Here is a 20147-nt window from a genome sequence, read left to right as displayed (position 1 = left end):
TCTGTTTAATTAAGTTCTGGATAATTAAGATCTGTATAAATTAGAGGCAGCACATCCATACTGAAGGCAGGACCTATTACTTTCACCTATGCCAAGAAGGGGGACATGATATTCTCAGTGTCAGAAGAGAACATATTGATAGCAAGATTCAAAAATGAAATATTTTGCTCACGCTTAAGGGACTTATCTTATAGGACGAAGGGGGAGGGCGTTGTATATTGTACAGTTAAAGTTATAAGCCATGTCTTCAGTATGGTGGAGGTACCTGTATATTTTACATTGCACACAGAGCCCCCCTCGTCTTATAACATCAGTCCCTTAAGCCTGAGGACAATATTTCTTTTTTGTATATTATTATCAAAGTGTGCTCTACTGACACTAAGAATATCATGTCCCCCTTCCTGGCATTAGTGAAAGTTATAGGCCTCGTTTTTTAGTATTTTCGTGGTGCCTGTATATTAAACATTATACACAAAGCCCCTCCCCCTTCCAATAACGTAAGTCCCTTAAGCCTTGGGACAATATTTCATTGTGCATCTTGCAATCAATATGTTCTCTACTGACACTGAGAATATCATGTCCCCCTTCGTGGTATGATTTCAAGTTATAGGCCCTATTTATAGTATGGTTCTGGTGCCTACGTATTATACATTATACGCAAAGCCCCCCTCCCCAGTCCTATAGCATACGTCCCTTATTCCCGATGACAATAATTTAACTCTGCGCGTTTCTATCAAACTTTTCGCTACTCACGCTGAAAATATCATGTCCAATCAATGTGTTCTCTACTGACACTGAGAATATCATGTCCCCCTTCGTGACATTATTTAAAGTTATAGATCCCGTCTTCAGTGTGGGGTTAGTGTCTGTACATTGTACATCATATACAAGACCTCCGACCCTTTGTTATATAACATAAATGCCCTATGCCTGAGGACAATATTTCATTTCTGAATCTTGTTGCCAATGTGTTCAATATTAAATCTTAGAATATCATGCTCCCTTTGTGGCATCAGTGATAGTTATAGGGCCCCAAACTGTATGATGGTAGTATTTTTACTGGTTGCATTGTATGTAAACCCCCTCGGGCAAAAAGATACGTCTCTTAAGAGTGAGAATAATATTTCATTCTTCAATTTTTTCTACTTACACTGTGAATATCATGTCCATCTTCCTGACTTCAGTAATAGTTATTGGCTCTGCCTTACGCATGGCGTGAGTGCCTGTATATATTGTATTGTACATAAACCCCTGGGTCACCCAATAACATAAGTTCCTTAATTGTTAGGACAATATTTCATTTTTGCATATCGCTATCAAAGTGTTTTCTTCTATTACTGTCAATATCATATCCCACTTCACTGCATCAGTGATAGTTATTGATCATGCATATGGTTCTTTTATATTGTATTGTACATAAAGCCAACCCCACCTTGTCACTCACATAAGTCCCTTAAATGCGAGGATAATATTTGTTTATTTTCATATTTATCATAGTCAGGACAATATTTTATTTTTGCATAGTTTTACCCAAGTTTTATCAACTTAGACCTTCGTTTTAGGGTCATAAGCCCTTGGTATCCCCCTCCCCCCTTCGTTTTAGGGTCATAAGCCCTTCGTAGCCCCCTTCCCCCTTCCCCCTTCGTTTTAGGGCCACCCGCACCGAGCTGGGCCGTGATAAGTAAAAAAATGTATGGATGTGATGGATGGTTTTTGGAGTTTGCTTGCCGACACTGACCCTGGCTGACAATTGACTGTTGTCCATACATTACATGTAGTTTGTTATGCCTTATTCTGAGTAAAAACTACACTGAAACACAGCTTGCATATAGTTGCACGTTGCTAAGAGTTAGGGAGCCTTCAGTAATTACAGGGGGGTGGGCCGGGGGAATTTCGCGAAAACCTGTACCGTAAAATGTGACCCTCCCCCCAATCCTCCTGTCTAAAATGTGACCCTCCCCCTTGTCCGACATTCTAAAACTTGACCCTCCCCCCCAACCACTGCGGTATTCTCCCCGGGAATAACTAAAACAGTATCAGCTAATTTACATAACAATTGGTTCAATTGTTATGTTAGGGACAAATTACAGAGGGGAGGGCTGGTGTTTTTGGAGGGACAGTCGCAATTTATCACGCAAGAATTTTTGAAGAGATATGGTATTTCATACAGTTTAGGGAGGGTCACCATATTTTGTGCAACTATAAGAAGGCAAGATGTAGCTGATTTAGTGCTTCATCCAAAAATATCAAATCATAATACATGAATCTATCAGGCAAATTATTGACAATTTACCCCCACAAAACATGCTATATCTGTATTTTATATATGTTTGATAATGTATTTAAATGTACTTTGCTTGAATAGGGAAGTAAAATGAACATTTGTGTACAAGAAATTGCTATCCATGGTGTTTATGATGAAATTATGAATAGTTTTTTCCAATACAAAAATAGGTAAATCTTTGCATTTGTGTACTCTTGATTATTGATATTAATTTTCTTGATTAGACTAGAGTGGTTACAAGTCTATGGTTGTGTAAGAAATTTGATTTTGGAATTTCACCAAATGTCATTCAATACACTATGCATTGGGGTCTATGATGAAACTATGAATAATTTTTTTAGTACAAAATTAGATAAATCTGTGCATTTATGTATGCTTGATTATTCACATTATTGTTCTTGATTAGACTAGAGTGGTTACAAGTCTATGGTTGTGTAAGAAATTTGATTTTGGAATCTCACCAAATGTCAATTCACTATGCATGGCGGTCTATAAGTGTGTGCGTATTTTGTTGGTGATTTCCTATTCAGGAAATATCACACGGACAATCAAAGTTTTGGCCATAATATCAGCTTCTGTCAAAAGTGACCCTCCCCCCAAGATAGGTTTATAAAAAGTGACCCTCCCCCTTGAACTGTTTTCTAAAAAGTGACCCTCCCCCCAATTCCCCGGCCACCCCCACCTGTAATTACTGAAGGCTCCCTTAACATGGCGACAAGCGAAGAAATTATCAAGTGAATCAGTTCAAGTTCAACATCAAAATTTTATGCACCAAATGCTGTTATATGATATTCTATGAAACATTTTCCCTGACAAAACTTGCTACATCTGTGCATTTATAGGCAAATGTTATTCAGTAGTGACTTTTGGGTCGTAATGAGTTTTTTGACAAAAAATAATAGTGCTACATGGCAGCTATTGTCCCTATTGATTTGTAGAGCCTACCGCACTGCAAGTAGTTGATAAATTTATTTATTGTGTAATGTGATTTCTGAAACCTTACATAATATTTGTAAACTAGGTCACAAAGCAGTCGCTGAAAGTTCAAAGGTCTTTTATATCAATTAAGGTATTATCATTATGAACTGCGGCATTCTTGGAGAAAGTCACGATTTTTTTTCGCATGTAACTTGAGGAAAGATCAAGTGTTTTCTTGCAAACAATTTTGAAGATTCACTATTTTTCGTGTAGCATCATTTGTAAAATACAGCCCCCTACCCCCGTAATTTCTGTCAGTCCCTATAGCAAGTGCAAGCAAGCTTGGAACTCCCTTTTCCGTGATTTCTGTCGTCTTCACATGATCTATTGTCATCTTGTCTTCCAGGATCCACTTTAGGTTGTGCAGATTGCAAACTTATATCAAGGTTACACAAGACAAGTCTAGGCAGGTGTCATAGGCATGTTGGTGTCTCACAGATGGATGATCACTGATGACATCTGCATTGACACCAGTTTATAAAATATGGCCATGTAACTTCCTACTTTGACTCACAGATTAGTATATGGTGTTTGCCACATGTAGGACATGATGCGCTTACCCTTTCGAAACACCTGACATCACCTACTTCTTTGTTCTCTTATCAGAGGTCCACATATCTTTCTTTCAGTTTCACGACTTATTGCTGTTATTGTCTGATATATGCGGGTATTTTGTCTATTTCTCCCTGTGCTGTACTGTTTTTGTCCTGTACAAACACTGTGTAACACGATGCTTGATCTATGATTTGGGGATAATGGATGGGTATGATTGCTGTTAATTTATGGGGATCCCGGGACCTCGGGTACTGACCGAGCCGCCGGTCCTGTGCAAAATTAGAAGATCCTTCTCCGCCTATGGAGCTAGCGCAGCGCCCTCAATCAAGATTTTCTAGATGTTAGCTCGACAAGTACAGTTAGTGTGGAGATTGTCCGTTCAGAGCACTGTAGTCTAGTTAGTTTAATTCATTGGATAACATTTCTATGCAATAATGCACACGTCGCTTGTGATTTAGAAATTCAAATTTGACAATCCCGGCGGTGGCTAGACTCTCAAAGAAATGGTCACCCGTACGTGTTCCCAAAATCACGGAAGGGTTTTTGTTCATGATCACCTTGGTTCGTGAAAACACGAAAACGGTATTTTTTTCCTTTTTTTTAAAGATATTCATTTGAGATCTGGTAAATAATTTTCTTACACGAACAGCCATGTCAGCGCTAAATTGAAAATGAGATTTTTTAAGGACGTCATCGGCATGTACATTCTTTTCGCAAAAATTATAAAGTTGCTCCAGATTGTAATGAAGGTAAGCTGCTAAAGAAATCAACAATAGACTACACTCATGTGTCAAGACAATATCATCGACATGGTTGCAACTTTATTTGCAGTTATCTCACCACAGTTGGACTTTTTTTTCCTTTTTAACATTTTCTTTAGTAACAGTAACTTAAAGAGGCAATCCCACTGGTAACATTTTTAAAACACATTTTTTTAATGGTAATGGTCGATATTAGACGTTTCTACTCCGCGCGGATCGCGAGATATCGATAAAGACATGTCATTTCCCGAGCGTATTTTTCACATCCCGAAGTTTTACGATCGTTTCTGGTTATGACCCGAAATCCCCCGAAAGTGTGTTGTTGTGCTGATTGACGATATTCTAAGGAGTCCAAAAACGTTCGAATGACGCAATTAATTTACCTCCTACTGCGATGACTTTACCTCTGGTAATTCTTTTTTAAAACTTCTCCTTAGTTTTTGTCGTTTTCATTATTCTCAATCAGTTGTATTAATTTTTTAAACAATACCACATAGATATCAGTTTTTACGTGTAAAATATTAGTTGATCCGATGACTACATTTTGTCGTCTGCCACACGGTTACGCGTGGTTCGATACATAGCGGCCGACGCGTGTGGTATGCGCGCATACCACGCGGCGGCCACTATGCATACTATGTATCAACTGCACCTATCTGTGCTAGTCACCTATGCGAATTCTGGTGGAATCAGCAAACTTTGTTTTTCGTTTTTTTGCCGAGTCAGTAGGACTCGGCTTTCTCCCATGGGACATGACCGCTCACCGACGCGAGTATAGTACTGCCATGGCGTACAGCAGCGTCAGCGTAGACTCGTACTCCATAGCTTAGTTGACAATGGCCCCAGTGCCGAACGTTCTATGTTCGGAAGCTGAATTCAGGTGGGCCACCGAAATTCAAACTTTAACTTTTTTGAGGACATGTTTTTATCGATATCTCGCGATCCGCGCGCAGTCGCCACGTCAAATCTCGACCGTGGCATTAAAACATTGTGTTTTAAATATGTTACCAAGTGGGAGTGCCTCTTTAAATTAAAATGAAGTACAGTGCTTTGTTATCTACAATTTTGTGTAAAATTGAAATCCATTTGCTGCAATGTCTCTCTAATTTGTCTTTTTCCAGAGCTATTTCATACTCTAGATGGTAGTTGAATTTCACTTGAAACTTAAATGCTGCAAAGTGTGGTTTACTCTGATTCATTTTCATGGCATAGATGTGTCTTTTGGCTAACAGTAGCAAGTGATTATGAATTACAGGGGTTGTTTTCTGGTTTATTTTTCTCATAGTTACACTTCGTTCTTAATTAGCTCCGTACATATTTGATGGCTGAAATGTGTCTTATAAAACAAGTACGAACTGCATAAAGTCAACGATTATGGCAATGCTGACAAATTTACGCCAGCCTGTTAAAAAAATGCTCTAAGCTGGTTTCAAAATGTCGCATGAAAGTTAAGTGACAGATTTTATTACTTTGTACTTCAAGTAATTTGTGTTAATTGGTTTTAGCATCGAGCAATGTAATTCCCCACGACGACATCTGTATGTATGTATGTATATATGTATGTATGTATGTATGTATATATGTATATATGTATGTATGTATGTATGTATGTATGTATGTATGTATGTATGTATGTATGTATGTATGTATGTATGTATGTATGTATGTATGTATGTATGTATGTATGTATGTATGTATGTATGTATCTAAGACCTTTCTTGGTATAGACAAGTTACCGAGCTGTTTTTTCATATCGTAGACTAGCACAATGGATTCCTTGTACATACAGTCTGATTATTTTCCGAATAATTATGAACACTGTCCTTTGAAAAAAGTCAGTCATTCTGCGTTACATAGGTATAAAAAGGGAAGCTAATTTTTGTCGAGTGATAAGGCGAAATCGAGTCAACGCCTGGTGAGCCCAGAAAATAATCCACTTACTGTCAGTTTATTTTTCCCAAAACATAATATACGATGATTACGATGTGTCAAGGTCACAGCATAAACGACGGCATAAATTGAGAAAATGGTTCACCTCTAACATACAACAATCCTTGGCCTACATAGCACGCTTACAGATCTCACAACGATGCTTTTATTCGACAATCATAGAATAAGTGTCTGGTTTGCGCCCATTGTGAAGTCATCGGTCAAGGTTTTTGCGTAATGTGAAATATACTACATTGTGTGCTGAAAATGCAAGTGTTCTTACTCCTTGTAAGAAACTGAGCGAAAAGCATTTTTTCTGAGATGAATTTTGATAATTATGAGGGTGTATGCACATTCGAGTGTTCAGGTACAGGTCTTGCTGTCACCCATCTTCTAAACCGTCTATTAACTTGTAATGTTTGTTCTATCCCCACGACTGTATATCCAGCTGTATCCGACCAGGACAACAATGATTCTTGTTATCACCTGAGTGGGATTAACACGGTAAAGAAAACTAGGACTTGTGTCAAAGGTTTCGTATTCAAAAGCATTTTGAAAACACTTGGTAACGATCGTTCGCTCACGGTGTCTAGAAACACAAGAATTTTAAAGAGCCAAAAATCATTTCAAGGCTTGGTAAATTGTCTTTCTTTGAGGCCATACTTCAGGGTGAAATCCGCGACCCCTGAATTTAAACAACGTTTCCAATCTTCAGTCACATTGTGTTCGGTGGTTTGACTACCATTTTCGAACATTATAATCTCCTGCTGTTTTCTTAACACAGACATGCCATTTATAAAGACACCAAAAGAACCTTGACCTGATCTGACCTTATAACGGGTATTTGGTATTCTAATAATGAAATTTCATTGTGCCTTTTGCACAATACGAGGAGAATCTGTTGAAAGACGCCATTCTTGTCTAAATACCATAGTGTACATCTGTGCCGCCTGTCGCCACACAGCTTTTAGCCGCTATGCATGGTTCTTGCATGTTATGCAGTGGTTAGCCAAACAATGTTACAATACTCTGTGGGCGACGCCTTTTGCTCACAGACTATCTAATTTAATTGTATATGAGATATTTGGATGCTCTCCGTGTAAATACGACGAACGCGCTATAAGCTCGTCATTCTGTGCTTTTCCAAATGAAGTTGCTACGTAACCCGACCTTGTTTCTTCATTGACTATATAGAGCCAGAGTGCATCATCAAACATGCCGTCAACTTTTGGGTGTGAAGTGCTGAAACCAATTGCAATGTTTTGGCCCGCTTGAAGTGTTTTTGTTCTTGTACACACCCCTAATAAAAAGGATGTAGACATACGTGCGGTGTCTCAGAAAACAAATTTTGTTGACATCGTATTTTGATCTTTACTCAAACATCTTGAGGACTAACATCTTTTGAAATGGACAACAATTGCACGCCTCGTTGATTATTGTGGTTATCAGTATCAGGGGATCCGTTCGGCGTTCCCATTGGTCAATGTTTGCTCTGATGTAGTGGGTCATGCCGATTCACACTAGGTTGAGGGTTCCCCCCTTAGCAACGACTCGTCTAGTCTGTAACGAGAACCTCGCGTCGCAGACTGGACTCTCCTTGAATTTCTCAGTCTGAGGTATATTCGATAATAGTTTTTCGCCTCAAGTATCTGTGCATCACTCTCCCGTCCAAAGATGTCGCGCGGTGCCATGGACACGCAGAGGCAGAATTTCTTCGTAGAGTCTGTACAGAAGGAGATGCAATACCGGATGAGATGGAAAACAAAATACAGCAAGGAATACGCCAGGCTTTTCTATCAGCGTGACCCGGAGCAAGAAGAGACAACATCCACACCTAAACAAGTCCTCGCTAGAACGACAATGCCAGTCAGCGACCCTCCTCGGAAAAGTCTTGGGCAGCGGATGAAGGAAGGCAGACTACACGACGAGCAGAGAGGACTCCGTGACACCAGTGAGGGAAAACAGAATCAAGCACCACTTACTGAGATGAGACCAGTTTCAAAAACAACGAAGTCTTTGCTCTATTCAGGTCAGTATAATCTACACAGCAGATATATTTTTCAGGTTAATGATATGTATATTTTAACGAGACAGATATGAGCGTACAGTACAGTATATTCAGTCTATACTGTGTTTCTATAGAAAATTCGTGTACGAGACGGATTTTATTTACAATGGTTAGAAATGTCATATCATTTATTCGCTATGCGTATAGTATGTCTTTTCGACATGTCAAGTGATCAAAGTTAAAATTATGATCCCATGAACCCGAACAGAGTGTCATGACAAGTGAATACATATCTACGGAAGACGCGTCAGATTATATGTCAATGTGTACATTACTTTGAATACGGTGTCACATTCCTAGACATATGTTTGCTTTCATTCCTTGAAAATCGATATCTCCCACCAAGACAGAATTCGTCGACGTCGCCACCGGTTCGCAAATGTCTTATAGCAAATTTTCTGCGCTTCTTGAACTGGAATTAATGAGGAATTCGATTATTTCCCCGATAACAAATGTTTAGAAGACCATTTCTGTTAAATTAAATGCGTATGTGCATTTTGCGGCTCTCTTATACGATACTCCCGGCATGCCGCAATTGTGATCGGTAATTCGCAGAGTGAGAGTTTGAACGGATGTTTCGGTTTTTCCACTGGAACACTCTTGAAAGACCCCGCAGCGATATAAATGAAGATAATTGGATCTTTACAGAATTACTGAAAGGAACGTTCTGAATATTTCATTAATAGACCGATATTAGGGCACGAATGATTGAACGCGCTTAATGTTGCTGTGATAAAAAAAGACTTGCATCCAACATTCAGAACAATCGTTGTTTTCCTGAATCCATCAGGGACCTCTCTTTTAGTGGTTCTGTTCAGTTGTGTACCGGTGACTTTTAAGACACGAAAATGGCGACTTTTTAACTTCACGAAATCCCTTTTTCATGTTTAAAAAAGACAATTGACCGACATTTATTTTAAACATAACTAATTTATTCGATCGCTTGTTCTGTTGACGATCGCTAGGTATTTATCGTACACGAGTGAAAGGGTGGTTTTGGAATAATTGTAATGGCTGTCAACTGTGGAAATGAATTGCAGGCAGTTCTCTTTGTTTGATTTATACCAGCGAACACTTTGAGCTACACAGGTCAAATTTCATGACTATCGCTGGCAATGAATCGTATCTGTGTCTTTCATTTTCTTAAGTTCGCTATTCCGAGAAGAAACTCTTCAAATCGCCGGTTGATTTTTTAGACCGTCGCAAAAATGATATCAAAGCATGACGGGAGGTCGAGGGATATGTAAGATGTTTGTTAAAATGAAGAACTAATATTTATTTATACACATGAATCATGTATAGTCTGGGTGACTAAAACGCAATGTGTCAAGTTTTTGAATAACAAGCTTTTCTTTCATGTTTGGAGTGGAGACTAACACCTAACCTCAGGTCATTATTTATTATGCTGTTAAAATTACGGCTTTAATAAACATGACAAAAACACACTTCCATAATAAATGCTGCCATTTTTATCTTAACATGAAATGAACAAGCGAAATTGACCCTTGAGAAATGAATTATGTTTAATTTGTTCCTTTCATTCATGTCCCCTGTTTGTTCGATTCATTAGCGACCCGTTATGGACGCGTAATCTTGTCGGTAAATAAAGGAATTTTACAGTTCAAACTCGAGCTGTTGGTAATCGATATGTGTTTCAAGTCATGATTAACGGAACGTTATAAAAATTCCTGCATGTAACAATGTACTTATCGGTAGCCATGGAGATTGTAGAAGCATATCAACTGCATCCTCATCCAAGACCCTTATAGCTCTTTTCATAAACCTCTTTCCTCATTCCATCTGGTTATTCACCACGGTATGCATAATTTACTTGACGATACTCAAGCGTGCGTGCGATATGACAAATGGATGAGAAATGGCATACAGTTTTTTTTTGCGGGAAGAGTTGATGTAAATGGGTCTTCTGGTTCATTTGCTGGTGATACGTCTCGACCTTTCTATGAGTTTGGTTTGTGTCAATTCTTGCGAACAGACGTACGAAAGATAACACTGACCTAGATCAATGTGCGCATGTCCAATTGTGTATCTAAGTCTGTCAATTGTGATCTCACTGCTAGAAAGACATATAGAAAGTAACTCACCATCTCATGACCTATAACCTCAAGGTGGATACGGTAACATACTGGGACGATAAACTGTCATAATTCATATGCCAGAACTTACAGTCATTAAAGTGTGTTTGCCGCAAAGAAATAAAAAAAATTACACGCTGTAACTAAGTCAACGTACTCGACAATACTTGTACTATGAAAATTTGTGCGAGGTCACCGTGTTCACAACAGTGCGTAATACTGCCCTCAGTGAATTCTGAAATCCTGCGTGTCATTTTACACACAAGCACGAGTAGGACAATACTAGGAATGGGCAGATAAGTGAAAATTGTTAGAAATCTCTTTTATGATTTATGAGCGACTGTTTTTATATTTAAATCATATGAGATGGGTTGCATATAGTCGAATCAAGCATCCCCGCATATATATATATATATATATATATATATATATATATATATATATATATATATATCTGTGTGTGTATGTGTGTGTGTGTGTGTGTGTGTGTGTGTGTGTGTGTACATATATATATATATATAATATATATATATATATATATATATATATATATATACAAGTTAAATTTAAAAACACGATTGGAACTAATTTCGGATAATTGGATGGTGACGTAATGTCGCTTTAATCCGCAAATGTAAGCTTATCTGCTTTTCTTTTTAAGTTATACACTTGTTTTATGAGGTATTTGTAATATTTCAACATTCAGCTATAGGGCGGCAACAAACACTTTTGAGGAATTTGAAAAATATAAAGATCCAATTATCCCAAATTAGTTCCAACCGTGTTTATGGGAGAGAAGTCAACATTTTGATACGATTGGTTCTGCTTGAACTGTTTACTATGCGCCATCACTTGACAGGCACGTCTACTCACGTTCATACTACCACAGTCACCTGTGGACTATTCCGCTCTGCGTCTATATATATATATGCGCCCCATGGACATGTGTTCATATGCATTCTTCTAAGGCATATGTACACACGTCTGTGGGGCGCATATATAGACGCAGAGTGGAATAGACCACAGATGACTGTGATACTACATAAGTTTACAAGCTAATTGGCACGCTTTCGCTGTCGTTGTTGGTTCATTAAAATATTAACTAGTTATTCAGACATGTAACTAATGAATGAATCAACGAGTTGTTTTTGTTGGGGTCCGACCTTTTAGTGACAAATCGCCATTTCCCCTCCCACAGGTTTCAGTAAAATCGAAGAGGGAAGGCATGCGTACTTGCAAGCCAGGAAAAAGAAGAAACCGTACGAAAAATTCACCTACCCGATGACCAATAGCTGGGAGTACGGCTGGAAAATCGACGACTACATGAAACACTACAGACCGCCAAAACACGGAATGACGCACGTGGTTCAGGACACCTTCTATCGCCCCAACGGCGTGTCACTTGATGAATCGGAGTTCAACCAATGAAACGCGAGTGGCGTCACTTCGTCTCGTAGCCAAGAAAGTTGTGTTCTGGATGGCAGTGCTCGGATGTATGGTCTACGCGGTGTGTGCATTGTATAGTTTTATCTAATTAATTATAACTGGTGTGGAATCTTCTGGGCATTGTCTTCTTGGATCTACTTTTCAGACGTTTTGTAACCATGAGTATCGGACCAATGAAAAAATCGTCTCTATGATTGGTTATTTTCACCACTTTCAGGTCGCCACTCTCGTCAAAATATGAGACGTTTTATTGATTACATTTGATCTTAATTGATGTATAAAGTCAGGAGATGTAAACCCTGGAATGCCGATGGACCTGACTTCCAATTTGTATCGCAACCAAGTCCCTGTTTGGAACACGATAGATATTTCGGTCTGGTACTATCGACGAACTTTGAAAGTATAACTTGAAGTAGTAAAGAACTTGACTTTTGCTGAAAGCTATCGAATTAAAGTCAACAGGTGTCGCCGATATTATTCTTAGAATTAACTATGATGATGTCTCCGATTAGCAGCAATCTTCGCATGCAAATTAGCTGATCTTTTTCTTCAAAATGACCCTCTCGTGACATTTTATAGATGTGATAGAAAACTGGCGTCATTGCCACGACTTAGCAAACTCTAAGCGTGAAGCGAAAGGACACAGTTCTGCACAGTGAGGAAACGTTCCGATTTACTGGAATGCATATATAGCAGGTTAACCTCTTCGACAATGGAATTGGGTGTATACATTTGTGCAGCTTTACATGTAACTGCTTGTTTATTCCAACAAGAAATAACATCATTTTTTATAGGGAAGTTAACTGAAGAACCAGTTCGAGGCGTAACAAATATGAAAAGCTATTTTAGCGAAAAACTGTGAAGTCAGTCACGATATTCGCCCACATTAAGCTTTCTCATTCGTTCATAGTTATAAAAGACTTCTGTTGAAATCTGTGATGAAAACTCAGTTTTGTAAATAGATGACACAACTCCGAGGATTATTATTTTCAAGTTGTAAACTGACGTGGAGAGATCAGATTACAGTGAGAACTCGAAATGAAATTTCGGCCTTTGTATCGTTCGTGAAATCTCCCTCCTTGCAAGAGCGCCCTCTGTGAAGTCTTTGAGCACACGGCACGGAAATGCCACACAGAAATTATTATTCTTAATCTTTTGAGTATTTCAGCAGGACGCTTATGATTTTTACAATCTGTAATATTTATTCCTTGTATCCGATCAAGTTTTGCACCAAAGGTAATTTTTAATTTCGACATACCATTTAGTATATCGAGACGATAGGCTGTGGTGTGTCTAAACGTATAGTACATGGCTAACATTGTATTTTGGTGATAGATTAACGTTATACGTGCGACTTTGGCGAGATTAACCAGTTACACTCATCCGTCCACTTCAAGAATAAAGATTTATAGGCGCTGTTAAGTTTCGTTTACGTCATCAGTTGCCTTTTTTGGGTTAAACATACCCATATCCTCTTTGTCTTTTCTTACATATCATTTCTTGTCAGCAGTTTTCATCATACTTATCATCATCATCATTACCATCGTCGTTGTCGTCTTTATCATCATCATATCATCATCATTATCATCAACAACAACCGCAAAGTAATATAATGAGCATACGATGGATCAAAGTTCAGACGGTTTTCAATTTTCCTTAATGTTTTTAATTCCATCCTTACTTTTGTCCTGTCTGAAAATGCGTCATATCAAAGTGCTCATCGTTCAACTTGTTAACACACTGGTATGATTTTATTGTCCAATGTCAGCGTTATTGTCGTTGGGGTTAAAATTTGTGAACAATAATATTGCACATTGTAGATAATGCTGGCCTTGAGTTTGCAAGGCTAATATTGTGATTTCAAAATACTCTTGGAAGAAGAGTAAGAAAAATATGCTTGTTTTGTCGAAGAAACGAATGAAACTATTATAATACTATTGCCCCAGTAATGTTGTAGTTTACACGGACAGTTCTAGCGGTATTTGAATATCATCTATAGCAGTGAACTGTGGGTTGAGTACCGCATATGCTGGTGATGATGGTTGTGGTGGTGTTGGTGTTGATGAAGATGATGATAAAAATGATGATGATGATAACGATAATGGAGACAGAATACCCTTAAAAATTTGGCGATACAAAACTGCCAATGTATACTTGTTAGCATGGCGACAGTGTAATAATTTCATTCCATGTGAAAATTTTAACTATCAAAAAGTAGAGGCAAGCAAAAGAACAGAGGATGTCTTTGTGTGTGTGTGTGTGTGTATATATATATATATATATATATATATATATATATATATATATATATATATATATATATATATATATATTCGTGCACGTTTATTGTACCCCTGTAATGCAGTGTAGCAGACAAAAGGTATGTCGATATTTTCTATTCAGCCATAGTGCGTAAAACATCTGGAACTCTTCAATTTTTTTCTTCTTAAACTCAACATTAGAAAACCTCTTATAGATCCTTTTACGGGAGAGCTTGCATTATTGAGAGGTTGGCCTTTCACGTAATATACGTCTAAAAACCTAGTGAGTAAACAGTTACACTTTAGCGCTTCTAGTCAATCGACATACCACACGTCATAGTAACTGCTCTGTCAACTGTTGTCATGTTTCCGCGATTGCCCGTGTGTATTGATAACTGACGCGTAGCGCCTCTCGATTTTATTGTGCTGTCATACCAAGGGCGAGAAGGAAAGGTTTTTGTGTTATCGCCAGACAATCGATGCTGCGTGCACCGGGCATTGTCCGGCAAGAGGCTTTTCCAAACACTCGTCGGTCTTTATTCAAATACTTGATTCACCGTAGGTGTACCCATCGTCCGTAGCAACCCGGTGCTAAGGATACACCAGGACGCTCACAGGCCGGACCCAACAGGGGAGCTTCTTTGATAGTTTAATATTTCATTTTTTTGGATCTTTCTCTCGAGCCCTTTGATCAAGATGGCGCGTGCTCCCCTGGACAACGCCAGCATGAAGGCCTGGTCTGAAAGGCTGGACAAGGAGTTAAGGGACCGGATGAAATGGCAGCTGAAGTACGGCAAGGAATCAAGCACCGACGGGGAACCCAGACCATCCGACCCCCAGGCCGAGACACTTAGGCGTTACGTCAAGCGACAAATGAACGCCCCGGCACCCGAACCGACTCCGCCGAAGACGCGACTCAGCAATAAGGTCAAGGCGGAGATAAAAATGCAAGAAGAAATGGAGAAGGCGAGAAAGGAAAAGAAACTTGACATAGACGAGCTTTTAAGAGACATGAGACCTCCTAGCGCTAGTACAAAAGCCCTGCTGTACAAAGGTAGGTATCGAGTTACAGAAAGTAAGTAAGTCTTAACCTGTTTTCAAAACATGTCCAACGGTTTACAGTTATTTAGCCGTGCCGCGGCATTCTTTTTCATTCTCTACGCCGTAGTAGTGTGGTTCTTAAGCACAGTTCTGATTTCCTAAACTTCCCTAAATGATTGAAATTCAAGTCTTTATTTAGGATTTCGCACTATACAGTATATGAGTGATCAGTTGTAAAACAAATCAATAACCTTTTTTGTACGAGTACAATACTACAACAAATCGATCTGTTATACTCTTACAAAAGAGAACCGCCGACGTACTGTAGAAATCATTCGCTCCCAAGCGTTGCACTGTAACATACCAAGGACCTGTATATTAATATCTTATACGTTTAAATCTTCCAAATTAAAGCATCAACGCCTAATCTCCCGAGGTCATAACCTTAGTTGTTGTGCCGGTACGACAGCTCTAAAACTCTTTTCAAGTTAAGTTTACATACAGACAAGCATTTTTCTCCGACTCGTTTTTACCATACTATGCAGTTTTTTCCTCCCTGAATTCTGTTATTTCAATGCATGAGACATCTTTAAAACAGTGTCTAGGCCTCTTTGTGCCAGTGTGGCAGGCTTATTTTAGTGTATGTTCAAACAACATTTGCCCCTGAAATCTACAGCAGTACGCTTCGGTCGTTGCTTAGGAGACGGGGACACCCACTCAACAACAACCTGTTTGATCGCATGCGCGCATTCATTCAGACGTCACGGAGTTTCCGGGTCAACAATGTATGCATTTAGCAATTTAATTAAAACTATCTCAGAGTGGTGTTCTTCCTTTGTTTCTTATGTTATTTTAACTTTTTCAGCTCCGGTTCTCTTATGTGAGCGTACTTATTGAACTGAAACGAAAAGTCGCTCGTGAAAAGGTTCGTGTCAGACTCGTGGAAGACAGGTTGACCGTATATCAATTTGTGACTCTGTCATAAACCTTGGCGATTTAACAGCCATAGCGCTCCGGTAGAATCCGCGTTCGGGACAGCTTTTCAAACTCTTAAAGGTTTAAAATACTTTTGGAGGATCATTTTTAAGCGGGCGAATAAAATGGACGTTTTCACCGTCTTCAAAAATCAAAAACTCTACTCCTCCTGTCGTGGAGTCAACACCGGGTACAGTGGCCATTGTAAATTTTAAAACATATGATAGGTAAATTTTACGTAATTTGTTTCTCTAATGTCGAGCTTGCGTGATTACGTCGTCTGATTTTATCGTTGATTGTGAAAAAGAATGGTTTAACGTTTTCTGGAGGGAAGCTTCAGTGAAACTTTCTGTTCGTTGAGCGTATTACGTCCCTGTTATCCAATGAAAGTACCAATCCTGTTGAATTTATGCCACTTTTCATCTCCTGAGAGCGAGAGAGGAGAGCATAATGAATTCTGATCTTTTAGAACCGTGGCAGTCTTCTTTGGATTGAATGGTGACGATCACGCCACCACGAATCTGACGGCCAAAATTAGCTCATATCAGTTCTGGTATTGTAATGGCCAGATAATGGTTGCTAAGAGAAAAATAAAAATATTTGACCCTGAAGGACCTTGCGCTATTCAACTCACAAATCACTGATTTACAAGCGGGTTATTTATCCAAGCACTGAGATTATTACGACAACCTGTTGGAACAAAGGCCGTTGTTTTAGAGCCGAGAAAAATGCTCCGAATTCTTGCAACGAAGGCACGCCAACATTCAACTTTTTTTACTATATTCTGGCAGGTTTCAGCGCAATTGGTGAAGGAAGACAACAATACTTGGACGCCAGGAGAGACAAGGGCCCCGAGGAAAAGTACAAATTTCCATTGACGGGGAACTATGAATATGGTTGGAGAATTAACGATCAAGTGGACGGATACCGGGCACCGACCCACGGCAGATCTCATATCATACAGGAATCATTTTATCGCAGCAACGGCCTGTCGTTGTTCTAAGGCAACTGCACGACTCGAACATTTCAGGGCTGTGAATTCGTTTTTGTGTTTGGTGCCCGGTGGTGGCACTCTGAGGAATGGTACCCATGCGTGTTCTCAAAATCATGGCAGAGGAAAAAGGGGAGTTTTTTGTTCATCATCTCGGTATGTGAAAACCGAAGACGGGGTATACATTTTTTAAAAGCTGATACTTGGATTAGAATGCCCCTTTGATTGATGTGCAAAGATAATCTCATTGCTCTACACAACATCGAAATGGTTGTAACTATTCACAATTATCTCACCCACTTCCTACATATTATCTGGGTTTTTTTTTATATTTTGAAAAACCCAGATACGAAGTATTTTGAATTTTTTTAGGAACAAGCGTGGGCATCCAGTCTTTCCTGCGGGCCGCCACCACCGGGGTTTGGTGTTCAAATTTGCTATGCAACGGTCGGTTTATTGTATATGTGGTTTCTTGCCAGGAAAAGGTCGTGCGTGAATTAAGATGGATTAAAGTCTATATTTTAGCATTAGGGGGAGGGGGTATGTATCATGCTAAGTCGTTGTCAAGAATTCCTTTATCTCATGGAGAACTCTCTATCAAACCACACACTCTCGGAACCACGGGCGGCCGTGGACTGGGCAGTCTGCTTGATCGATCGATTTTCTGATCGATCTATTGATCTCGTGCTCGATCTTCTCTCCGCTGCAACCTAAATACGGGGGTATTTAGGTTGCAGTAGCGGGCAGATCGTTCAAGGAGACTGGAAGGCTCTCCACTGACGACTTTATATTTTTTTTGATGTGTGGAAATGCCTGCCACGCATGCGCACACAACTTTGCGATACTGGGTTTTCTGTTGTTGCCCATCAACATCATGTGCATGCATATGTGTCCTGTGCTACTGGCAAAGCTGTCCGAACATCGAGTATTTATTTAACTCGATCTGTTGTCCTTTAGGAAATAAAAAACCCTGACTTTCTGTACATTTCAGTGCTTACATTTGATTTGAAGTTCGTTTCGTACTCAGAAAAAAAGGAGTACAAAATTTACTCAAGACATTTATCGCAAGTTTGCAAGTCAACCGATGTAATTTACATATTCTAATTCAGGATATATTTTTCAGTTTTCTCGAATTCTTGAATTGAATTCTGAGACATATTTGAAGTCTGAAGTATTACAAGTGTATAAATTCTATTTGTTAATGTGTATCAAGTACTATTCTTGTAATTTATGAGGTAAAAATTAAATTAGCACATAATAGACATTCGTAGAAACATAAAGTTTTGTCGGAAATCTGCAATCTGACTCGAGTGATTAAAAATGAAACAAAAACGTACAAGTCTGTAGAGTGTCTTTACAAGAAATTGATAGAGCTTGAAGTGTTAGTCATTCACCAAAAAAGACATGTCTGTGAGTAAACTAATGATTGCGGAACATTTGTTTGACACGAAACAATATCCCGGTCTGTGAAAGTTTTGTTTTGTCTTCTTGTGAATGTGAAAGACTACACCTTCGAGTGACTGTAGCAAACACGTGAGCGATGGATTTCGTATTAAAACATCCCTTGAACATTCCATGTGGTATTTTGCTTGTCAGTTTCGCTGCTGCTATGGCAGACTGAATATGCAAATGACAGGCAATGTACAGCATTCCTGTTATACAGTTTCTTTGCAGTGGTACGGAAGTCGGTTAACTACTAAGGGAACTCTCACCATTCCTCTATGCACCTTACCAACACAAACCAAGGAACCCTAGTATAACAATCCGGGGAACATCGGTATCATTTAACAGCTTACACAAAATCGGCTAAACTTTGCAAATTTGAAGCGGACACCTTTCTTCACATGAATAAAATGACCAAGTATGCCAAGATTAATTTTCTGAGAAGCAAACATATCAAATTATCGCTTTAAAAACTTGCTTTTCTGGTCTTCTGACTCAAGCACAAATACCAAAAGTATCAAATTTAGTTGATGTAACAATTAGCATATTTTCCACCGAGACATACTAGTAGTTAATAGTACTAGCTATTATTCTGCAAAGACATATGAAGACAACTCTTTCAACATACCATTACAGCAATCACTTCACATGATGAACTCTGGTTTCAGTATGTCACGTTAAAAAAGTTTTATTTTGAAACTGATTCTGTTACAAGCAGTTAGAAAGACATACAATCTATACATTTTACAAATACAATCACAAAAAGAGGAACAGTTCTGAAAACCTGTTGCCATGGAAACAGACGTCTTTAATTGATACCATAATTCAAAACATTGACTGAAGTGTTGATTTTCATTTTCCGCATATGAGCCGCGGTTTGTGTACGGTATCCTTGGAAACAACAGGAAGCTGACTTTACCTGAAATTATACACGCTGTATTCAGATCAGCTACAGTGGCTTCAACTCTCGTCTAACTCACACGACTGTTACTAGGATACTGGAATGGGTTTTATCTCTAATGACAAAGAACAGACGCTGAACTTTGTATAGTAGATACACAGAGTTGAAAAAGTCCTGGTGTTATGTTTAATTGCTGGGCAATGTTTAGCCATGATTGTAGGTTGTGTTACTAATCCTTACCCTGTTAAAAATGACCATGGTGATGGTGAGAACTTCATTACCAATGACTGACAGTGTGTCCATACCTCACCTTTGACCCTCAACATCCCCTTCGTGCACCTTGCCACAGTACTGAATTGAACAAATTAGCCTCTTTGTGTACTCTGTTACTGTGATCCCTGTTGCCACGACAACCAGTCTG

General features: G+C 39.0%; 2 protein-coding genes across 2 annotated transcripts; both read left to right on the top strand.

Annotated features, from left to right (window-relative positions):
• Positions 1 to 8029: 8029 nt before the first annotated feature.
• LOC139135577 (protein SPMIP1-like) lies at positions 8030 to 13541 on the top strand. The gene is made up of 2 exons (XM_070703042.1): positions 8030 to 8536; positions 11867 to 13541. Exons 1-2 carry the CDS (start codon positions 8182 to 8184, stop codon positions 12094 to 12096), a joined length of 585 nt encoding a protein of 194 aa, XP_070559143.1. The 5' UTR covers positions 8030 to 8181; the 3' UTR covers positions 12097 to 13541.
• Positions 13542 to 14684: 1143 nt separating this feature from the next.
• LOC139135575 (protein SPMIP1-like) lies at positions 14685 to 18956 on the top strand. The gene is made up of 2 exons (XM_070703039.1): positions 14685 to 15429; positions 17183 to 18956. Exons 1-2 carry the CDS (start codon positions 15072 to 15074, stop codon positions 17392 to 17394), a joined length of 570 nt encoding a protein of 189 aa, XP_070559140.1. The 5' UTR covers positions 14685 to 15071; the 3' UTR covers positions 17395 to 18956.
• Positions 18957 to 20147: the final 1191 nt, after the last annotated feature.

This window comes from Ptychodera flava, chromosome 6 (genome assembly GCF_041260155.1).
Source record: "Ptychodera flava strain L36383 chromosome 6, AS_Pfla_20210202, whole genome shotgun sequence".
NCBI lineage: Eukaryota > Metazoa > Hemichordata > Enteropneusta > Ptychoderidae > Ptychodera > Ptychodera flava.
This window is presented reverse-complemented; position numbering and strand designations above follow the sequence as displayed.